The 24,573-nt window shown below is 31.7% G+C and overlaps 2 protein-coding genes across 6 annotated transcripts; one reads left to right on the top strand and one right to left on the bottom strand.

Moving 5' to 3' along the window:
• The first annotated feature begins 53 nt into the window (after positions 1–53).
• Positions 54–5,748, top strand: LOC126682797 (PX domain-containing protein EREX). 5 transcript variants are annotated; one of them, XM_050378559.2, is made up of 11 exons: positions 54–409; positions 914–1,024; positions 1,256–1,354; positions 1,486–1,572; positions 2,208–2,316; positions 2,643–3,214; positions 3,311–3,397; positions 4,424–4,588; positions 4,684–4,926; positions 5,045–5,263; positions 5,365–5,748. In XM_050378559.2, exons 1-11 carry the CDS (start codon positions 143–145, stop codon positions 5,599–5,601), a joined length of 2,196 nt encoding a protein of 731 aa, XP_050234516.1. In that variant the 5' UTR covers positions 54–142; the 3' UTR covers positions 5,602–5,748. The 5 variants fall into 5 exon arrangements, with proteins under 5 accessions (XP_050234516.1, XP_050234515.1, XP_050234517.1 ...); XM_050378558.2 differs by having other exon boundaries at positions 3,308–3,397; XM_050378560.2 differs by having other exon boundaries at positions 2,760–3,397.
• A 343-nt stretch (positions 5,749–6,091) lies between these two features.
• On the bottom strand, positions 6,092–10,130 carry LOC126682150 (signal recognition particle subunit SRP54 2). The gene is made up of 9 exons (XM_050377732.2): positions 9,718–10,130; positions 9,534–9,633; positions 9,202–9,355; positions 8,937–9,087; positions 8,710–8,858; positions 8,253–8,353; positions 7,976–8,133; positions 6,860–6,974; positions 6,092–6,772 (listed from the first exon to the last, which is right to left on the bottom strand). The coding sequence occupies exons 1-9, from the start codon at positions 9,946–9,948 to the stop codon at positions 6,444–6,446; spliced, it is 1,488 nt and encodes a 495-aa protein (XP_050233689.1). The 5' UTR covers positions 9,949–10,130; the 3' UTR covers positions 6,092–6,443.
• Positions 10,131–24,573: the final 14,443 nt, after the last annotated feature.

Below are 24,573 nucleotides of genomic sequence, written 5' to 3'. Positions count from 1 at the left end.
GCCCAATAATCAGAAACTGAGAATGAATAACAGATTAAAACAAGAAAGAAGAAAAAGCTTGTGTCTGAACTGAAAATGAACGCCGCTCCTTTTGTTGTCGGAGACGGAAACTCAGAACGATAATCGTAATTTTATAGAAAAAATGAATCATTACACACACGACCTGTCTCTATTCGACTTTGCAGATTTATCAGATCCGATAAGTCATCCAATATCCCGACATCATCATCTATATCACCGCTCTTCTTCATCGTCGGACTTCTATTCCGGTAATAACGATAATTTTTACTATTATGAGGATAATAGCACTGCTAAAACAGTGACGCCTAAGAGTCCACCGAGGCACCGCCATGACGGTACTTCGCCTCTGCCTTTGGGAATGGACTGGAGTCTACCTCCTCGTAATTGGGTACGCCTCAAAATCTCATATTTTTAAGCTTTTAGCAGCGGACCCATAAATTTTTTACAAGGACGAGATAAAATTGACATATAAATTTTTATATTTTAAAGTGGACAAGGCGAAAAAAACTGTATTTTTAAAAAATTTAAAAGGTGGGCATCTCCCACCGTAAACTCTTCATAGGTCCGCCTCGGTGGGTATGTATGTGGTAACTTGAATGTCAGATTTTAATAGCAGCTAAGGGGTTGAACTTGAACCTAAGGCCAGCAGTGCTCTAATTTCTAATTCTTGTAGTTATACTTGAGCTTTTAGTGATCCAGTGTGATTAGTTTAGGGCTAGTAGAAACTGAAGTATTTCTAATTTGGTTATAGTGGATAGGCAGTCACTAAAAACATCATTAGTTTGGTCGTAGTCGTAGAATTAGATAATGTGTGCTGAAGAGAAATGTGTATGCAATTTGCGATTGTGTTCAATTGTTATGGTTTTATAACATGTAATTCTGGTTAATGTAGGATGGGCGAGACTCCGTTTGGCCACATGACCCTCATACAGGATGGAGTTACTGTGTCACAGTTCCTTCTTGGAGTCATCCATCAAAACCAGGAGGTTCAGATTCTGCCGTTGTATGTTTTCTCGCAGATATTTTTTCGTATTCAAATTAAACTAGTTTATCACTTCATCTTTAATCTTTTTATTGAAAGCTATAAAATTCGGGAATAAATGCAATAGTATTTTAAGAGCTGACTTGAATGTTTGGTTGATTAAACAATCCGAGAAATATTTGCTGTCAGTGACTTTTTTTTTTTTCCCTTTTAGTTCATATAATTGTTAATTTGTTATCATTTTTAATACAGTTTTATAGAGTCCAAGTTGGTATACAATCACCAGAAGGAATCACCACCACTAGAGGGATTTTGCGGAGATACAGAGAATTTTTGAATCTTCTTTCTGAAGTGAGTGAGATGCCAAGTTTACCTTCACTGTTAGAGTTTTTGTCTGCTTTTGAGATGTTGCATTGTGCAACTTTTTTCATGTCATTTGGTTAGTGATTTGGAGGAATTTATCATTTTACTATTTTTTGCAGCTTAAGAAGGCGTTTCCTAAGAAAACTCTACCTCCAGCTCCTCCGAAAAGGATTATGAGAAGGAAAAGTGGGGTGCTACTGGAGGAGGTAGGTCCTCTTCCCATTTTCTTCACTTCATGGCTCTTATTTTACATACATTGATAGTCAAACTTTGGAATATACAACTTTAAAAGCAGTGGATCAGAAAGTGACATTTTCTCTATGCACATGAAGAGAATTAATCTCTTCCCCCCTTCCTCCTCACTGCAACGGCCAAAGCAAGAAACAACAGAGTCCCACAGAAACAAAAATAGAACATGCACATACATGTTTTTTGCAAGTTTGGCAGTAGATCTAAATTACTAGTGAAAAATGATATTATATGCTTTTAGCTAGTTTAAAGGTCTCATGAATTTGGAGAGACCTACCAGCTCCTTCTCATTAGCAGATAATATGCTTGTTTTTTTTATGGTGACATCTTGTAGCTGCTTCTTCTCATTAGCACATCAAATGTTTTTTTTATGGCCATGACTGTAACACTAAATTTGGTTTATACGTGGCATTTTCATTTTTTTTCCTTAAGTTATTCTTATGTAGCATAAGAGAGAGATGGCATATTACATAATGATTATTTTTGTGGTGCTGAGTAGTGGGCATCTTCTTTTCAGATATAACAAAAAATAATTTCCTGTTAAAAAAATATTAATAATAATGATAATCTCAAAATGATTATTATCTTGCAGCGGAGGTGTTCTTTGGAGGATTTGATAGAAAAGCTTTTATCAGATATTGATATATCAAGGAGTGCTCCTGTTGGAACATTTCTTGAACTAGAAGCTGCTGTAAGGTCATGTAAGTGTTTCTTGACACACCATTAAAATAACATTGGACTTTCTAGCTGAACTCTGAGCAAAAACTTGACATATTTATGGTTTTAAAATGTTGACTTTAGATGAAGCACCCATATCTGAATTTGGGACTTGGATACGGCCATGACATTTTCACACTTCATTTTATTCTTCAGTTAGTTGAAAATCTAATTTTTTAGAAAATAGGTCTGTCTGACCCTGGGACATGCAATGCCTGAGTTCAAGGGATGTTGTAAAGTTATAGTAATAATTTGTAAGTGCTTAAATGGGAATATTTTTTAACTAACATGCAACTTTTATCCTTTTCAGATTTTGATGATGTAAATCAGCAAAGCTTGTATGCAAATTCTTCAACTATTGACATTATTCCTTCAAGTCTTGACCATACTGACTCAGATGCTTCTCTTCCCCTTGGTAATTTATCAGTTGCATCAGATCATGGTAATGATTTTCCTGAGATATCGGAACTTGGACCATCGAGCCATTCACGAGGTAACAATGTTGATTTGGGAATGGACACTTCCACTTCTGAGCAAAATATTACTGATCCAATGGAGACAGTTGTTAGAAAAGACATATTTAACCAAAATTCTATACTGCATAATCTGGAATCCTTGCGGAAAATGCATGCTAGAAGAGAGAAAAATATCACAGGCAGCGACAAGCATTCTGATAATATTTCTGAAGGTAAATATTTTTTTGGGGATGGAAATGAGCCTTTGCCTCGAGATGAGTATCAAACACTAGATGGTCATTTCCAGAGACTATCAACAGAGAGTGTCGGTAGTGACTTAAGTTCTACAAAAGCTGGTGATATACCAAATTTGGGTATGGGTAATTTGTTTGGCAGAGACTCCCTTGATCTTCCAGCAGGTGCTCCAGTAAGCTCTAATTTACAGTTCCCCAGAAATTTACTAGTTGCCCTTCCATCAGATGAGCGTCCTAAGTTGAATAGGGTTCTTAATACTGTCCAGCAGAGACTAGATGCAGCAAAAACAGACATGGAGGATCTCATAGCCAGATTAAATCAAGAAATTGCTGTGAGGCAATTCCTGACAACGAAGGTATGCTTTCAAACATATTTGACAGGACATATGCAAGTATGCAAATGCAACTTAAATTTTTGTTTGCATTGATTTAGATTTTTCATTATTTGTTTCCTATATGCTGTAGAGTGTAGAGTGTAGAAGTGGTGAATTTCAAGAAAGTTCTCTTGCCAATTAATCTGTTTGTCCTTTTATCTTTTCAAAATTATCATGCAAATAGTTTTTATTTGTCAGTCTGCCATTTTAACTTCTCATGTAATTACTGCTAAGAATTCCTGTTCCCTATGTTTAGTAAAATTTATTGCTTGGCCTTTTTATTAAGGAGCAATAATTTTTATTCATAAGCTTTTACAATTTCATTTAGTAGGATTCTTTTAAGGTGCAAGTCTGATATAGAGTGGACTTGTTTGGGGCTTTTAGTGACGTATCCTTATGCTATGTATTGCCTGGATGTATCTAAGGTAGATTTGATTTAGCCCGGAGACCTTTTACATTAGGATCCCTTATATAATAAACTAATTCTTATGAAGCAGATTCGATTTGATGTTTAAGAATACACTTTTGTTCTCTCAGTTGGGGGTATGGTTCTCAGGCAAGCCTTATGTTTAGTTTTCCTTGTGTTCTAGTGCTTATGAGATGATGGATTGTTTGAAACTAATATGTATACTTGTTAAATTGTTTTGAATTCACAGTATATAAGCAACTATAACCTTATATTCCTGTTCCTCGCATATATTATATATTGTATTAAGGCTTCATTGCATGATGAAGAAAACACTAATTTTGTTGACCAAAGTGGTCTAAAGTTTAGCGCTCTCTGTTGACTTTATACAAAGAAGATTTCTACTCAACAGTATAATTGGATTGATAAAAAAAAAATTCATTTTACATGAATTTAAACTATATCTGTAATTGCATTTATATTCATGGCTGAAATTCTCGGCTTATTTTCAAAATAACTATCGTTGTTATAAGGGAAAATAAACAATGCAATTTCAAATCTCAACACCCTGTTTGCAACTGAATTAAAGGATTTTCTTGTAGGTTAAAGATTTGGAAGTGGATCTTGAGACTACTAGTAATAGTTGTAAAGAAAACATGCAGCAAGTTGTTTTATCTGAAAGGGAAAGATTTACACAGATGCAATGGGATGCGGAAGAACTCCGTAAGCAGTGCTTAGAGCTAGAGCTGAAATTGAAATCTGAACAGGTTTGTGCTATACAATAACCTTTCTGTTTAATAGATTCTGTTCTATTGCCAGTGAGTCTGACTAGTATTACCAAACAATATATGAAAACTTTCAGGATGAAAGGGAACGTGTTGAGTCTGTACAAGTTTCCACCATTCAGGAGAATGAAATGTTATTGAAGCAGTTGGAAGCTGCAAGAGAAGAGCTTGCGAACTTGCATAAGCATCATGACGAGCTGGAGCTGAAATCGAAAGCAGATATGAAGTTTCTTGTCAAGGAGGTAAAATCTCTTCGAAGCTCCCAGTCAGATCTGAAACAAGAGCTTCGCTGCCTGGTGAAAGAAAAAATAGAAGTAGAGGTAATTTATTTTCACTTCTCTTTTAGCTGTTGGTACATTGGTATTTTTAAAGGATTAATTTTGGGTGATATTCGTACTCATTGTTTCATTTCGGGTTTTGTTGTATGACTATTTACAGGAAGTTCTTCAAAACGAAAAGCAAAGAACAGAGACTGTAACCGCTGCCAATGCTAGGTTGCTACATGAGTGTGAAATTCTTCAAAATAGACTTCAAGAATGTAGTGTTAATTTCTTCATTAAAGAGGGGCATAGATTGATATTGGACACCTCATCCCCATCCGATACGATAGACCTCTTGACAACATCCGACAACAGAATTGGGCTCCTCCTTGCAGAGGTGAATTCCAGTTTTTATTCATAGCCAAAAATGAAAACCTGGCACATGCAGTCTATTTTTCTTGTAATGTTATTTTTATCTTCCTCGATATACTTGAACAGGCGCAGCTACTGTCACAAGATGTAGAAAATTATGTGGCGGGGCTAGATGAAAATACAACTGATAACAAGCTGAAGAAGTTGCTGACTGACATATTTGTTGACAATGCAAGATTGAGGATGCAAGTAAATTCAGTAATTCGCTGTACTATAAATGAAAATATAAACTCGGAAAAAGAAGACGAGAAAGAGGAAACTGCTACTAGAGAAACAGTTTTGAGCAAATTCTTGGAAAGATGAGATGAACTTTACCTTGTTTATCAAGTAAATGCAATACTGTGATTGTGTAAATGTTATAGAGATAGATTGCCAGGAACAGTATCAGTAGTGTTGTATAAATTGTTTGAATAATTTGGTGTAAATAAAATATGATCCTGTTCGGCACAATTTTGATAGATATTTTAGCCCTGAGTCTGAATTTTTTGATAAAGAATACCTGAGTCTGAATTTTTTGATAAAGAATATTTAAATTTCTAGTTTTGTCATATTTTAATTCTAAACAGTTTAACTTTTTATAGAAAAATGAAAAGCTATTTTGGAAAATCTGTAACAAGCTTATAAATTGGCTGAGGTAATAATAAAGCACTTGGAATTTTACAACATTGACTGATTACTTGATTCCAATCAAAGCAAGTCGACCAGTATTGAATCTAAAGCTAAGTGAAACAGCAGAAATTCTAATAGCTATGGATAGCCAAGTGCTCATTTTATTCAAAAACAAATTCTCTCCTAGGCAACTGAACTTTCAATTTTTACTGACTCTGCAGATGAAAATTCCATAACATACACTTTAACAACTCTTCCTGTTCTGTTTTCTTTTTTTTTTTATATAATTTAATTCGTTCCTTTTCCAATTGAATACGTACAAAAGGCGGCCAAATGTTAACTGCCAACTACTGTTAAAAGTATAAAACATAGCTGTACCAAAGGAGATTATATAAAACAAAAAAACATCAACTGCCAAGAATTGTCCAGCTGAAAGGTTGATCACCTTGATTTGCTCGTTAAACTCTTTTGCCTGCCGAGCTATGCTTCATAACCGGAATCTAAAGCATCTCATTGGTACAAATTTGATCACACTTCTACTTGTCCCCCCCTCCAAACATTCCCATCATGTCCTTGGCAGAACCCATTTGCTTCATCAAACTTTGTAAGCCGCCCATTCCGCCAATCTGCTTTAGCATCTGTGGAGGGAGTACTTTGCTCATGGTTTGTGCGTTCATGTTTCTAGAGAGGGCACTCATTTCACCCTTCTTAGGAATCTTAAGTCCCTTCATTTTGCTCCATATTTTAGCCAGACGCTTGTACTCTTCAAACATTTCCATTACTTCTCTAACTTGGCGGCCAGAACCTCGTGCTATCCTCATAATTCGAGAATCGTTCATAAGCTTTGGATTAGAACTATCCAATTCTGCAAGAATAAGCAATCAGATATTACAAACTGGGAAAATTTCAATTAATGAACTGAACTTGAATACATATAACATAAACTCCTTGCCTTCATTAGTCATTGAATCCATCATGGTCATATATCGCTTAATTTTTGCTTGGCTCTCCTTTTCACGACCTTTTGGCATCAGCTCGGCACTAAATCCTGGAAGCATTGAAAATACCTACACAAAATACCCAAAGAACTTTCAACTGAAAGTCAGTTCAAAACAGGAAAATATGGGGAAGAGGGTACGCAAATAGACTGGAAGTGAGAAAATAACATGTGAAACAAAATCAATTAACAGTTTTAGTACATAGTCAAGACTCAAGAGATTATTATCACATGTGGACATTAGTTATTAGCTTATACCGCTCCGTCCCAAATTGATAGACAGTTTAGGACAAACACAAATATTAAGAAATTTAGTTTGACTAGAAAAAATGAGTTAATTTATGTAAAGTACCACACTTGCCCTTATTTAATGTATTAGTAATAATTTTGTCTAATAGTATCTTTTGCTTTCTTTTTAGAGCATTCAACTGTAATTAATAATGAATTAAGCATTTAAATAATAAACGACTGTCTAAAATTTGGGACAAGAAAAATGGAAATAGTGCTATAAATTTAGAATGGAGGAAGTTATAGCAAATAACCAAATTAAGGTAAAGCGTTGTTTCTTTTAAAAATTGAATCAACAATTCATACAAAAACAGAAGTTCTAATCTCAGACTAACATAATACCACAGCTGCATTTGCTGACCACATGCCCATCTTAGAGAAGTACTACAACCCAAATAAAAAGCGGATGCACAAGTGGACATAAAGCGTGCAAAGTTTCTGGAGTTCCCTATATCTCCTCTGTAATTAAAGGGCACAAATTGATTTATTGATAAGCTAACACTATTATGTTTTGGAAAGAGGGGGCACCAAAACTTAAAAAGTTCAGATAACGTCTTCTATCATGCTCAGAGTCAGACACTGTCTAGGGTTGAATCCTAATATCTCCTGAAAATTTATTTATTATTTACCTTCCATTTCTTTAGCCACAAATTTGCTACAAACATTAAAAAAATATTACAAAACAAGAGGTCTTAGCCAGCTAGTAACTTAGTACCATTGTTATATTTTTGCTGTCATTGATGCAACCAGGACAAGAGTCAGTGTATAAGAAAAGATAAGAACCTGGCCAATGGGACCCATTTTGAGAATATTCTGAAATTGCTCATACATAATCCTCAGAGTAAAGTTTCCTTCTGAGAGTTTTTGCAGAAGCTCAGGTTGTTGATCCATAGGGACAACCTCATGTATTTTATCCATAAATCCAGACCAGTCACCCATGCCTAGGAGGAAATAACATTAGATAATAGCAGCATATCAAGTGAAAATAAAATGAAGTTAGTTTTGGAGGTCTAAAGAGATCCACCAAAACAAAAGTTAGAAAAAGGATAGAGGTAAATACCTAAAAGCCGACTAACAAAAGTTTTAACATCAAAATTTTCAAATTCATCCATATGCTCTCCTGTTCCAATGAATATAACAGGACTCTTTGTTGCTGCAACACTGCAAACATTTCATATAATAGATATTAATAATGTCACAATAGTGAGATAAGCTAAGCCATTGTTATAAATCCTAAGATTAATATATTTCAAAAACTGTTCTTTACTTTTAGAAAAATGAATTTCATTACATGAAATGCAAAAGGCATTGTACTAGAAGATTTATATAAATAAATTGCTCCTAAGTATATCAGTTTTACGAATATTAAAACTCTGAAATTAGTATACAATCTGAATCAAAAGAATAAATACAAAAAATCTTTTTCTTTTTTGACTAATGATAAAAGCAGCTGTTGCGAGTTATGAGACATTGGAATCCAAGTGAAAACAAAGACAACTGCCATAGAAAGCACTTACGCACTAAGAGCACCACCACCCTTTGCATGACCATCCATTTTAGTAATAATCACAGCTCCAACAGCAACACTTTGCTTAAAGGCCTGAGCTTGATCAAAAGCAGCTTGACCAATACTGCTATCCATAACAAATATAACAAGATCTGGTTTCTGAAAAGAATAAAAAATTCATTGGCATTGGTAACAGCTAAATGATAATGATACTAATATATGCGAGAGATAACATACCGTTGCTTCAGAGACTTGACGCATTTCTTCAAAAAGAGCAGCTTCTTGTTTATGACGCCCACTGGTATCAACAATAATAAGATCACAATTCTCTTTCTTGAATCTTTCCACTCCTTCCTCAGCAATCTTCACAGGATCTGATTCCATATAACTGTATGCAGAAAAGCCCAAATCAAATATCAGTAAGCAAAAAAGACTACAGTCAATTTTAAAGCTTATTAATAACCATATTACAAAGAAAACAAACGAATGCTAAAATAAGTACCTTCCATAAAACGGAATCTTAGCTTTTGTTGCATTTTGCTTCAGCTGATCAAAAGCACCAGCTCTAAATGTATCAGCACAAACTAAAGCAGGTTTCCAACCCTTTTTCTGATGATAAAATGCATACTTAGTGCAGGTTGTTGTTTTACCAGACCCTGAAAATTTCGCATAATATATAACGAGATAAGTAAACAAAACATAAAATGGTCCATCTTCAAACCAACATACTAACATTAATATAACAATGTCAATTAACACAAAAGACGATCACTCTATCCACTACAAAATTAGCAAAAATAATCGAAAAAACCAGCAGATAAAAATACTACATACCTTGTAAACCAACAAACATAACTACACTGGGTTTCCCTTTCTTTGGAGTAAAAGAAGGTTTCCCAGGATCCAAAATTTTGCATAGCTCATTAAAAATTGCCTACAACAGTGACCCAAACAAAAAAAATCAGAATTTCAGTAATGATTTCGCGTAAAATCGAAAGCAAAACAAATAAAAAATTACCTGCTGAATAATCTTACGCTTATTGTGGCCAGCAGCAAGATCATCGAGATTAACAATTTTCTTAATATTAGTTTGCATATCACGAACAAGCTTAAATTGAACATCGGATTGAAGAAGAGCGCGTGTGATCTCATTCAGGCATTCGTTTAAAGCTTTCTCATCGATTATTGTGGCATTGCTCATCTGCTGGATGGCCCGGGATATACTCCCTCCTAACTGTGCTAACACCATCTTCGATTTCTTGAATTGGATTCGGTTTGGAAAAGTTAGGGTTTGAAATTAGGGTTTTTGAAGAGGGGGAAAGAGAGGAAAAATTGGGGATTAGGGATTGTGTATTGTTGTGTGGAATTGAGATGCAATGGAAGCAAGAAATAGATGAAAATTGAAGATGCGTATGAAAATAAGAGTTAAAAGGTGCAGATAAGCCCCTTACGCAACTAAAATAATAGGGAAAATAGTCATTTATGTCCCTATAACTTAGCTTCATGATTAAATAAGCTATCAACGTCCGAAAAAAATTCAAATATTCTTCTAAGTTCTTAAAAAGTGAATCAGACTTCCGATTTTGACAATCAGACCCCTAACGTCTCATTTATGCATCAAAATAGAGGCATACTCGTTCATTTTTAAGATGTTGAGAATATATTTGAATTTTTTTGGACGTTGAGAACTTACTTAATCTTAAAGTCAAATTTAAAATGCATAAATGATTCTTTTCTTTTATATATCATCAACGATGACATGCAAAGATCACAATATATGTGCAAACATAGATGAAATAATTTATTTTCAGGTTCTTAAACTATACCCGTTTTATTTATATGGTCTTTAAATTATTTTTTGTCCTTATCTGGTCTTTCAACTAAGAGAAAACGAATTTCCAAGTTTCTTGATGATAAAAACGACATTGTTTTGTTATTTTTAAAAATGCAAATTGTGACCCTAAACTGTGTCGTTTTTGTCAGCTAGGGATTGAATAATGTTTTTTGCTAAGTTGAAGGACCGGATAACGACAAAAAATACTTTAAGAACCAAATAGACAGACAGAAGAGGTATTTTCCAACATAAATATATAACATTACACACACAAATACATATATCTATTCTATATTATAAAATTGGGTCCAAAACACTGTGAAGGAACAGTGTTTTGGACTCAACGTTACCCTTTTACCCATTAATAATTAAAATATTCCGTTTCTACCCTTCATTTCTTTTGTGTTTCTTTTGTTTGTTTTCTATTTAAATTATCAGTTTCATTTTTGCTAGATGTCAAATAGAGAGTGTATGCATGTTAAGAGACATTACTCATTTATATTATGACAAGTCACATTTGTATTTAACACAAACCAATATCTGTATTTAATAAACCTGATAACTCATACACTATTGTGACAGCTCAAATTTTAATTTAATATAAACACAACATTTGTTTATTAATGATAACGTTTTAACAGCTGCCTTGCTTTGTAAAAGTCTATTCCTTTTTACTTTTTTTTTTCATTTCTTCATCTCTTTACAATGGTTATAAAAAAAGAAAGCCCAACCTCTGCAGCTGCGTCATCATTTCAACTTCTTACTCACGGTAGTGGTTTTCCACTATCCTCGCCTAGAGTTCGGAGAATGCTACAACTTGCCGATGACAGTTTGTCTTCAACTTCAATTCAGGCAGCAAAAAAGACTAAAACAGACTAAGTTCTTATGTCCTAATGTTTTCTTGCGATGTTATCTGTAATATATTACTGTGAACTTTTGAACTTCATATTATATAAGATATTATTAATACTATATTTTGATAAGCAGGTTGGTTTTCTTCTTCCTTCATTTGTTTACTCAATCTTTGTATTTCTGTTCCTATATCTCCAATTGAGGGATGCAACTGATCTCTAACGACAAACACATGAACATGACTCTTGAGTTCAATCCAACTACACTGCTCATTGCTGATTCCTCAAACTCTCATTATACTCCTGATTTGTTCCACATCTTCCGGCCTGCCCAAGGCAGTATAAATACTAGACATGATTTTGGACTTTTACTTTGCGTCTTCAATAATCAAATGTTATATTTTTGTTACTTTGTGGTTTAATTCAACTCCTCTTTACTATACCCAGCAAAAGTGATAGCATTCTTGGGTCATATGAAGGTCGATTTGGAATTACTGACCTAAGCCATAATTGGGTTCTTAAATCTGATTTTTTGTTTTGAAATAGTGGATCAATGTAGCTTCAGTTATTTGTATAAAGTTGATATTCACACAATTGTATTATGATCCATTTAAAAAAAATTAAGGCATGAAGTGAATTATTTAATATGCAACGGAAATGAGTATGAACATCCATTATTTGTAGGCCAACTGCTGTAACTGCTCAATTTTAATTATTTGCAGGAGCAAATTGATCCTCTTTTCATGTTGGATGATTTTTCAAGTAATCTGCCAATTAATTCTCAAAAACATTATTAATTGAAAACAATATATTTTCATATACTATTATTTATTTAAAAGAAGGTGAGCCTATTGTTTTCGTTATAGTAGTAGATAATTGAGATATTAAATTGTATAAAACAATATTACTGATTTCATTTTTTTTAAAAGTACGACCCGAAGTATCGCGAGAGTTTCGTTCTTGTATATATATATATATAATTGAGGACATAGATATATATCGCGCAATGTGGAGCTTAAACCTCTGACTTCTATACATACGACGAGTGATATATCCACTCGACTTACAATCAGTATAAATTAATTTATTAGCTTATAAATAAAAAAAATATATACACTACTAGAAAACTGTCGATTAGTGACGTAAATCCGTCGCTAAAATCAAATTTAGCGACGGAAATTCCATCGCTAAAATCAAATTTAGCGACGGAAATTCCGTCGCTAAAATGGCGGGACAAACCCCGCCAATTTTTTTTCGCTTTTAGCGACAGATTTCAAAACCCGTCGCAAAAGTGTTACATTTAGCGACGGTTTTCAAAATCCGTCGCTAAATGCTCACTTTTAGCGACAGATTTCAGAATCCGTCGCTAAAAGTATTAATTCTATTAAAAAAATGATTATTTATTTAAAAAAAATATTTGTTAAAAAATAATTATTTATTAATAAAATAATTATTAATTAATAAAATAATTATTTATTAATAAATTATTTATTAATTAATAAATTATTTATTTATTATAAATTATTTATTTATTAAAAAATCAATTATGTATAAAAAATAAATATTTATAAAAAAATAATAATTTATTAAAAAAATTACCATTTATTAGAAAATTTATTATATTAGAATGCGATAATAAAGTGTAAAAGTAATAATTTGTTATTTTTATTTAAAATAATTATTAAAAAATAATTTATTAATTATTTATTTAAAAAATAATTATTTTATAATGTCGTTGTTAATTGCGGGAGTAAATATTCGTTCCTTTTAGTTATATTTAAATATAATATACATAGATATGTATCAAGAATATGAGCTGGATAAGATGGAGTTATGCGTGGGGGAACTAGAAGGTTAAAGAGGTTTGGCTGAGAGCAATTGTTGGATGGGTAACCTACTGTGAAGTTTGCGAAAATTGCTGGAGGATGATGATAGGTTACCTATCGCGGGTGGGTGGGTGACCGTGGGCTATAGATTAAATAATATTTCATTTTTAGCTTTAATTAAAAAAACTAATTTTATTTTTATTTTTTAAAAAAAAAATTAGTGACGGATTAAAGTCCGTCGCTAAATCCGTCGCTAAATTTTTTAAAATTCGTCACTAATTTTTTCTTTCCGTAGCTAAATGATTTACCGACCAGGAATATAGCTCCGTCGCTAAAGCCATTTAGCGACGGATTTATATCATTTAGCGACAGAAAAATCCGTCGCTAAATGACAGATTTCTAGTAGTGATATTAATTATACTCAGTCATGAAATATCAATATCTTATCAGGTATATATAGGGCTGTGCATTGGTCGGTTCGATTGTCAAACTTTATCATAAAACCTGAAACCGGTTGGTTTTCTGGACACCAACAAAACAAACCAAAATGAACTAAAAATATCAATTCGATTCGATCGATAACCGAATATATATAGAGGATATTATAAAAAATGGCCAGAACTAGGGGTGAGCAACGGTCGGTTCGGTCATCGAACCGCCTAAAAATTCAAAACCGTTCGGTTTTTTAAAAATTTCGGTCACCGAACCGTATAAACCAAATTATAAACCGTATTAACCAAACCGAAATATTACGGTTCGGTTCGGTTGAAAACCATAATATTTTTTGTATGGTTTTTAGAAAGAAAAAACAAACAGTTTTTTTAAAAAAAAATGAAAAAATTTAACCTAGAGAGTACATGTGCTTTAAATTAAATCTATATTTATCGTTTTTTTATTATAAAACTATAAAATTAAACAAGTTTAATATATAAATGTGTGTATATGAAAGTTTAAAACAACGTAATTTTAAATACGGTCGGTTCGGTTATTACGATTATTTTTTTGTAAAAACCGTAAACCGAACCGAATAGTCAAAATTTTAAAAATCCGGACCGTAACCGAACCATATTTTCAAATTATATTTCGGTTTGATTAATTCGGTTCGTTTCGGTTCGGTTATTCGGTTTTGACCGTTTAATGGTCACCCCTAGCCAGAACAAAGACTTGGCGCCTTCCCTATATTTATTTGGTCCTAGGATCAAAATCTAGTGTCATCGGAATTATTTTTAATATTTTTTTATAAAAAGAAAACTAAAAAAAATATTGACAAAACAAATCTAATGTTTCACTCTTATAGTGATTTAATCCAAACGTTTAAAGCGTTACGAAACAAATCCAACTTTTTCATTTTTGCAATTTGTAGCCCTAATCAGTTTTACGGCAGTTTTATCTCTTTTTGTAAGTTACAAAGTGCAAACACACGAAAGGTTAATTTTTTTTAGAACGTTAGGATTTAATATGCCAATACATGTATCTAATATAACTGCCACATATGCACAAAGTTGTCGGAAAACGGTTGGAATTATAAATTGTAAAAATTAAAAAGCTTGAAATTTGTTTTATAATGTATTAAATGTTGAGATTAAATCGCTATTAAAGTGAAACGCTAGAATTTGTTTTACAAATACCCCAAACTAAAATAAAAGCACAAATGATAAAGTCACGGATAAAACTCTGGCTTCAAGATATATTATTGAATCAGTCTCCCATTGGGCTACTACATGAGGATGTAATATCTTTAACAAATTATATATATTTAATAATAGTTTGATTTTTGATTCCGTTCGGTTTTATAAAATTTCAAACTGAATTGAATAAAAATAAAAACCAAACTGAACTTATGCTTCGGTTTGGTTCGGTTTGAAAAATCGATTTCAGTCGGTTCTTGGATACCTATATAAATGCTAGTAATATATAAAAATGTAATTTTTCAAGAGATATAATTATTAAAAATGATTAAAATATAATAATGAAATTCATATAACAAAATATAACATATATGATATTTTATAATCAAATTCAACAATTAAAATGAAACAACAAAGAATATAATAGAAAATATTAATCCATAGGATATGAATAATGTTGTGGATCTTGCTAAGGTATCATATGCGGCCACAACGATGAATAAAGTTTTGTTCGAACAAGGATCTTGATGCCAATCTCACTCGACTAGACAATTGCGTAGTTTGATCTGTTCTACCTTCATATTCATCTTAAAATTGCTTGGTGTTTAAAATTGATATTAGACTATGCCATTTTAAATCTCTTTAATTTTAAATTTGACAATCAATTAAAAACTTTTAATCATGCTTATTAGTTTGTAAAAACATCCTAAAACACTCAAGGCGCAATTTGGAGATTTCTAGCGAAAACCGAAATTTTGCATTTCTAAAGTTATAAAAAGTTTCTACGGGTGCGACATAGCTGAGTTACTGGCGCGAAGTACCTTTATCACTGGTGCGATTGCGATTACTAGGAGTCACAGACGCGACACACATGACCGTTGGAGGTTCAACGGATCTATTTAAATGCCCCAATGAACGAATGACACATGTCGGAAGACTTGAAGAATTCAAACTAGAGCCTAGGTCACATGCACGACATGTAAAGATAGCGGGCGCGACTTTCTTCGTGCTAAGACAACTTTTATCATCTTTTTTTATGAGTTAAAGAAGGGTTGTTGGTTGGTATAAATAGACCCTCGCCAACATTGTGTAAGAATTACAAAAACCTACTCCTTACACTTCCCAAGCATTCAATTTTCGAATTTAATATTTTATTTATTGTGCGTCAATTTTAAACTTGCTGTGTGTTTTCCAATTTTAGCAAGAAATCGTAACAAGTGTGTGATGAATGCGGGCGTGTCAGAAACGGATTGCAAATTTGTGTAAAACTTGAATTTCTAACAAGCAATCAAGACTTCTTTATCATTATAACAAGTACTCAGTTTGTTAAGTAAACTAGAAAAATAAAATATGAGTAGCTTGAATTCAACTATTGTAGAAGTGTGATAGCAGTTAAAAATCTTTTTGAAAACTTGTTAATCACTCCAAACCTTCTTCAAGTATCATTTTGTGCCTTTGCCCACGTTCTGCAGCAACAACATGCTCTAATTGCTCTTTTTATGTAGCAAAACCGTTTTCACGTTGTATGTACCAATGTTTTACACCCACATTCTTCTAAATAAAGTTATCTACTCATGTGCACATGTTTAATTTTCTTCTCAACACCCAGAGATTCGCTTTTCATGTTTTTCGATAATAGGCAATTATCTTGCCTATTTTTCTTCTTTTCTTAAATGCACCCAATTAACCTCTTGTATTTTTGAACTACCTCTTGTTATTTTTTTTTCTATACATGATTTATGAAAGCCTTAAATAAGCCATTATATAACAATTTGGGACTAGATTTTATAGATTTTTAAAAACAAAACACATAAAAGGCAATCATTATCAATTATAAATTATTGCATATTCCCTTATTTTCTTCAATGACTCCAACCTCTTATATTTTATCAGAACCACTTCTAATTTTTTGTCACTTAAATATTTATAATTTACAGAGATTACAGATAAGTCTATGTACTGAGATTTAAGATCGGTTTAGGATCCGAAAACATCATATTAAGGGTAAGAATGGTAATGTTACTTAACTTTCAAGTTGTAACCTATTTCTACATGCATGATTCCATGCAATACATCAAAAACCTTGCAAATATGGGTGGTAAAATTTGAGGTAATGTCTTCATCATTTCTTAACCTACTTAAGTTTGGTTTTGATAGTTTAAAGTGAAGGCATTTACTTGCCTACTTACTTGCTTTCTCCCTATGATCCAACTTCTTGTGTTTATGAAACAACTCTCGCAATTCTTTGTTTCCACATTATCTATGATTTATGGGGGCTTGAAGACCTATACGGAATGGTTGAGAAAGAATTCATTTTTTCCGACCAAAAAATACATGTTTCCCTTTGAAAATGCACTTGCTCGTGGAGCAGGCCCTGGTCGTCGAGCAGGCTTTCAAACCTGCAAGTCTGGAAGCTTGCCTGCTCGTCGAGCATGGTGATGCTCGACGAGTATGCCTTCTTGGGGATGATTTCCTCATTTTTTTATTTGGAAATCTTTTCATTTTTCCGTCTTTATGGCTTTAAAAATCAATACTTGACTACGTGAGGTTGACATTGCCATTTTGATCACCCTTTCTTTATTTTAATAAGAGGGTGAATGTTGGCTAAATAAACACCCCTTGATATGTTGGTTCCAAATTCTTGAGGTTGGACTTCCTATGAAGCGAATAACTCATACTCTCGTGAACTTTAAGCCTATATTCATGGATTTTATTTTAGACTGACCAAAAATTTAAAGGGTTTTTGACATTTTTGTGTCTCATAGACACAAAAATTCTTTTTTTGTGCCTCCTACCACCAACCCGCTATCTGAGATAGCGGGCCCATGTATTTTAGCACCAGCCCGCCATATGAGATGGCGGGCTGGTAGCTAATTACGGTGATTATCTTAATCACCGTAATTAGCACCAGCCCGCCATCTCATATGGCGGGCTGGTGACTCCCAATGATTGGGGAGAGAGTTAATTACTCTCTCCCCAATCATTTGAAACTGATTGGGCAATAATTGCCCAATCAGTTTATTTTTTTATAAAAAAAAAATTATTTTACCAATGAATTGTAATTTACGTTAACTATTTTCGGGTTATTTTCGGACACTTCCGAGCGTTATTTTATAAAACAAATTTAAAGAATATTGTAGTTGATCTTTCAAACTTTATAAATGTCATTTGTAATTATTGTTTGAACCAATCTAAATTTAAGAAGTTAAGTTTGACATTAATTTTGAAGATCTTATAAATGTCGAATAAAGTTCGAGTAAAAATGAAAGTCGTAGATGGTGGTGCGGACTATTGCACAGATTGATAATTTAAAGTCTAACCTAATCAAAAATACTTCTACAGGACAAAATTGGATAAGTAATTAATTAATCGATGATAAAAAAATTTACTTTGTAATATAGGAACGCTCATTTTTTCGAGAAAATAAAAAGGAGAAAATCATTGAGTACATTAGACAAAACAATAGAATGTACTGTTAAAACTTTTCAAAAAAAAAAAAAAATATACTATTAAAATAAATAAAAGATGTGAATTATTCCATCATTATAATTAGAAATAAAATTTAAGCAAAACTCAGTGCATTGATTTTAAATGCATTTAGAATCAAGATTAGCTTTATAGCCTTGACGAAGAGACTAGCAGTGTCTCTTATTCAAAATTTCATAATTAGAAGCATATTAATAAGCCAACACTCACATTAAGTTTGAAAATATACTTTTTTTCATAATCGAAAAGAAGAAGCGATGGTCGAAGAATTTAAACCTACAATCTAACAATTTGTTGTCCATCACTTATATCATATGAGTTATAACTCACCGGTATATCTATACTTAGGATTTTCTTCTAATTATTTTCAAAGTACATGTAAAAATGTGTTATCAACTCCAAAATAAATTTAAAAATTATACAATAAAACCGTTGCATCATGTCATTTGCATAACAAACTAATGATATGTTAGTCATATAAAAATAATAATAAAAAAGATAAGTAATAATTAATTTTTTTTAATACTCATTAACTTGTTGTAAATATAATATGGCACAAATAAACACTCAGATAAACTTTACTTCAATCCGCGTCTATTTTTTTTCTTTGATAGAGAATCAGAGTCTGGAATTAGTTCTCAAGATTTATAGGTTAGTTTTCTATTTTAAGTGATCTAAATTATATATTGATTTTTATTTTAAAAAGTTAAGAAATAGAAAATTATTTAAACCGTTTTTATTTAAATTAGAAATAAATATTTATGGGTCTTTCTTGTACCCATAAATATTTATTGCCCAATCAGTTTCAAATGATTGGGGAGAGAGTAATTAACTCTCTCCCCAATCATTGGGAGTCACCAGCCCGCCATATGAGATGGCGGGCTGGTGCTAATTACGGTGATTAAAATAATCACCGTAATTAGCTACCAACCCGCCATCTCATATGGCGGGCTGGTGCTAAAATGCATGGGCCCGCTATCTCAGATAGCGGGCTGGTGGTAGGAGGCACAAAAAAAGAATTTTTGTGTCTATGAGACAAAAATATCAAAAACCCAAATTTAAATATGGGTCTAACAATTATACATATTACATTCAAATTTTAATAATAATAAAAATACACAAAATAAATATAAAAAATTTCAAAATACATCTATGAAATGTATGATACAACTTTAAATTGTTTAAAAAAATATCAAATGAAAATATCATTTTTATATAGGCCATATGGTTAAAAAAGGCCAAACCTTTCATAATAGTTTTATAAAATTTCAAACCTTTTAATGTTATCTATTTTTGTCCTGAAACGAAGGATTTCGTTTCAATTATGTCCAAGTATGTAATTTTATTTATGTGGCGCTGATGTGTGGCATACCACATCAGCACCACGTAGACGCCATATCAGCAAAATCGCGTAATTAGACATTATTGAAATAAAAACCTGTATTTTAGGACGACATGACAAATAAAATTGAAAGATTTAAAATTTTGTGAATTTTTTTAAATTGACCTTTTTTATACATATCATTCTCTATTAAAAATATATTTTTTTCAAAATGCAAAAAACAATCATAAATATGACAAATATATCTAGGATGTATGAGATATGCATCTCATTCCTGACATGTAAAAACTTACATATTGACACGTTGCATGCATAACGTGCTGACGTGTTCTAGAGCTAATGCGCTGATGCGTTTTCTAACACAATGTTGACGCAATTGACACGTTATTTGACACAATACTACGCATTTTTGTCGTTGTTTTATTGGAAGTTTACAAATAAAAAACTAAAAAGGTGTTAGAATGGAGTCGGATTTTATCACCTTCTTAAAAAAAATTCTGAATATTTGAGTGGAATATTTTTAATACTCATGTATTTTGAATAAAAAATACCGCTGTAGTTTTTTTTGGGTTAATTACATATAAAATCACCACCTTTACACGAAATTGCAAAAATAACACGACTTTTAAAACGCGGCAATTCAGAGCACCACCTTTCATTTCTTTTTAAAAACAACATGGACACAATTTTAGTGGCGTTTTTGCTGACGTGGCATGACACGTGGCACTTCTATTGGGTGTCCAAGTCAGCAAAATTTTATCTAAAAACGTGTCCATGTTATTTTTGAAAAGAAATGAAAGGTGATGCCCTGAATTGACACGTTTTAAAGGTCGTGTTATTTTTGAAAATTCGTGTAAAGGTGGTGATTTTATATGTAATTAACCCTTTTTTTTTTAGTTTTTTTTTTCTCTAGACAATTTAACTAGTGTTTTAAATGTTTGTTTTTAGTTTTATTTTCTCTTATAACATGTGTATATATGGGTGAGGATTTTAGCATCCCACGCATTAATAATTGCACTCAAATATAACTAAAAACTACTATTATATTCTCGGTTGATCTCACAAAAAGTGTGGTTTATATTCTTGTAGGTATTGATGATTTTTTGGTTGTTTTTTACGATTTTTTTCTAACTCGTTTTTTCTTGTAACCGTGGTTTTCCTCCACTATATATAAGTAAGACTTATCAGTAAATCTCGTGGTGCCGCACACATTCCCAAAAAAAATCTCACTACAGATCTTACTGTGTCTCTTTTTTTATTATTAAAACATACTGTTATTAATTTAATACTGATAATTTTAAATTACCATTATTGTAATATTTATTACATACTGTCATGCGGAAAATTATTCAATGCAACTGTTGCGCCATGTCATTCATTCAACAAATCAATTGTGCGTTATCTTTGTGGAATTTTTAATGATTAAAAATAAATAATAATTAAGCAAATTTCTATCGTAAATACTAATTGATTTGTTGTAAATATGACATGGTACAACCATTGTATGGGATAAACACACTTATCGTGCTATTGGATTTTCAAATTTTATTATGTATATTTAATATTTACTAACTTAATTTATTTAATAAAATTCAAGGAATATAAGATAGCTTATTTATAAAAGAAATTATTAAACTACTTCTACATAATTAGTGATATTCAAGTACAGTTTAATTTAAAAATTCAATTACTATATACTATAATATTATTCATATTAAATGTAGTATTAGAATTAAGATAATAAAACTAAAACTACTAATATTAATTTTAAAATAATTGAAATTTGAATAGAATAAATATAAACTACTAAATCTATGATTATATATTATTATTAACTTTACTGAGATTTTCCAAGAAATCTCCTCTTATTATTGCAAAACAGAATTAATAAATAAAATTGTCTAATAAACTTAAAATTAAGTATTATAATTTTCTTCAACTAAGTTAAAAAAATTAATTGTATAAAAAAATGTGAATAAAACTTTATTAAATGATATAAACGTTGGACAGAAAATGTCAAAGTCGTGGATTCAAATTCTCCCACAAACACTTCTCCTTTCTAATTGTCAAAAAAAAAAAAGGACAAAATGCCAAAGTCGTGGGTTCAAATTTTCCCACAAACACTTCTCCTTTCTAATTGTCAAAAAAAGAAAAATAGAACAGAAAATGCTAAAATCGTGGGTTCAAATTCTCCCACAAACACTTCTCCTTCCTAATTGTCAAAAAAAAAAATAGGATAAAAAATGCTAAAGTCGTGAATTTAAATTCTCCCATAAACACTTCTCCTTCCTGATTATAAAAAAAAAAAAAGTAAAAAGGCAGTCCAGTGCAATTATTTTGGAGCATGGTTATGAGGATTTGGAGTGGGAAAATGCCGACCCCATATATCTGTAGAAATAAATTTTTCCTTTAAAGGGAGGGGTCCATGATCATCACTATACATCTGCCAGTCCATGAATAGTCAAGAAGAGTTTTTAAAGCGGAAAGCTAGCTGTCGAAACTCGAAAGACCTAGTACAATCAAAAATAATTAAAATGAAGTTGTAATTGATCACGTTGACAAATAATAATATTTTTAATAAATACATATCTAAAGAAAAACATCTACTAAAAAAATCAGCCGTTTATAGTTTTTCTCTTAATTTTTCTTCACTACCGTCGATGGTTTATTTTATTTTATTAACGATTTCTTTATATTATTTAATTTCATAAAATATAGTAAATATCTATTCTTTTTTATTTTTTTGTCAAATTACAATTTATCGATGAAGCGAATATTAAATCTAATTTATTGCGAACCAAAAAATAAATTGAAGATCTTTCAACAGTAAAAATAAAATTGTTATGTGCTATAGTAGTTTATTTTTTTTAAATACTGTATTTTATTGTTTATTTTTTAAATGAAATAGTTACTTTGTCATTTTTTTTTGTGAAAGCTTTTTTTTAAGTAAGTCGAATCGATGCCATAGCTGTAGTTTCCGATATCAAAAATTAGTTTGCATGATATGAAGAATTTTAGTCGAGATTTGCGCTTTTGTTAGTGAAACAATTTAAAAATTTATTTTTTATTTTCGTAAATAAATATGCGAAGGAGGCAGTGCATTTTAGTGTAAAATATATGTTTCATATTTGGTCATCAGATTTAGATTTTGAAATTTCCACAATTTCTTATAAATGTAATTGTCTCAAATTTGATCTCATAAAATTTGATAAAAAAATAAAAACATAAAATAATTTTTTATTAATTTTAAATAAAATTTATTATTTCTTTTTGAATGGAAACGTTTGTAATAAAAGGCTGAAGTGGCTAAGATTTTTTCTTGAGTTCCTAGAAAGATTGTTATTTAGTAGGGTATATTATAGTTGATGGTTTTGATATTAAGTTTTCTTGCCGACATTTAAAGATCAAAATAGAAATCATAACATATATGAAGATTTCATATGGTTGTAAGAACCACACACATTATAAATGAAAAGAAAAGGTATTATTGTGTCTTAGCCTAAAACCCTTAAGTAAATATACTTAGGGGGTTTATAAAATAGTTGAGGGGGACAGGGTCTCCCTCAATCATGTCTTGGATCTGTCCCTATCTCTCATATACACTATTCTAAAAATCGGACCGAATCAATTGGTTTAACCGGTTCACCAAAAATCGATCAGCTGTCCGATTTTTTTATGTCGTCTAAACTGAAAATCCGATCTTACCGGTTTGGATCAAATTAAATCGACAGAATTGGTAAACCGGAACCAGTTTGTATCGGCCGGTTCAACCACACGTACATATTTTTATATATTTTAAAAAATTATTTAGATCAAAATTTTATTTTTTCCCTTTTTATTTTTATTTGATATATCTATTCTAAAATTAGAAAAATAAATTAAAGGATGTAATTTTATTTGATTTAATGTAATACCCCAAAATAATTAATTAGCTAATTGGACCACGTGTACAGTTTGGATTCGCCGGAGTGGCGATATCAGAAAGATTTCTGATAAAGATTAAAATGCATAATGTTAGTAGGTCGGTTTCGGGAAGTTAACGACGAAGTTATTAATATCATATGACAGTTGTAAAGTTAGAATTGGAATTAAAAGGAAAAGTGTTAAGAAAAGCCCAAAATAAAGTATAGGGACCAAAGTGGTAATTTAGCCACTTTGAGATAAAAATGGAAATTATTTCGCCAAGGTCCGCGAAATGTTTTATAATATATGTGGTAAAAGTTTCGGGTCAATCGGAGACCTTTTAAAATTTGGACGCGGATGCGTTTGGGCTAAATTGTAACTTTTGAAAAGTTTCAAGGGCTAAAGTGTAAATTAGCCAATTAAGCTTAGAGAATAGCAATTTGAAGATTAATGACGGAAAAATAAAATATTGAGTTAGTATTATTTATCGGATATAAATAATACGTAAGTAATCGAATTAAAAGGATAATTAAACCATTTAGTTAAATTAGTTAAATTAGAAAGATTAAAAGGCTAGTTAACCAAGATATATATGTTTCTTTCCTTATGAATAAGGAAAAGGGGAAAAGTGATCAGAGAAAGAAGAAACCTACAGAAGGTTTCGACGATCAAATGCGATCCGTCGCGGTTTCGCCGTTTCTCGTCCAAATCGTGAGTTCTTTATATCGATTCGTCCAGAATTCAATTCTCTATCATCGTTAAGCTTCAAACCGAGGTAAGCTTGACGTTTTTATTGTGAGAATTGGAAATTAGGGTTATTTCGTTTTAACGAATTAAACGAATCGTAATCGCGTTTCTATAGTCGTTTTTGGTATGAATTGGATTGGAATTTGTGTTATAATGAAGTGGGAGCATGTCGGGAGTGCCGGCGAGCGACGAAGCGCCCGGAAAATGGATTTTTCCGGGAGCTGCTGTGGGTGTGCGAACGCACACCGTAGTGTGCG

The sequence above is a fragment of the Mercurialis annua genome, linkage group LG5 (genome assembly GCF_937616625.2).
Source record: "Mercurialis annua linkage group LG5, ddMerAnnu1.2, whole genome shotgun sequence".
Classification (NCBI taxonomy): domain Eukaryota; kingdom Viridiplantae; phylum Streptophyta; class Magnoliopsida; order Malpighiales; family Euphorbiaceae; genus Mercurialis; species Mercurialis annua.
This window is presented reverse-complemented; position numbering and strand designations above follow the sequence as displayed.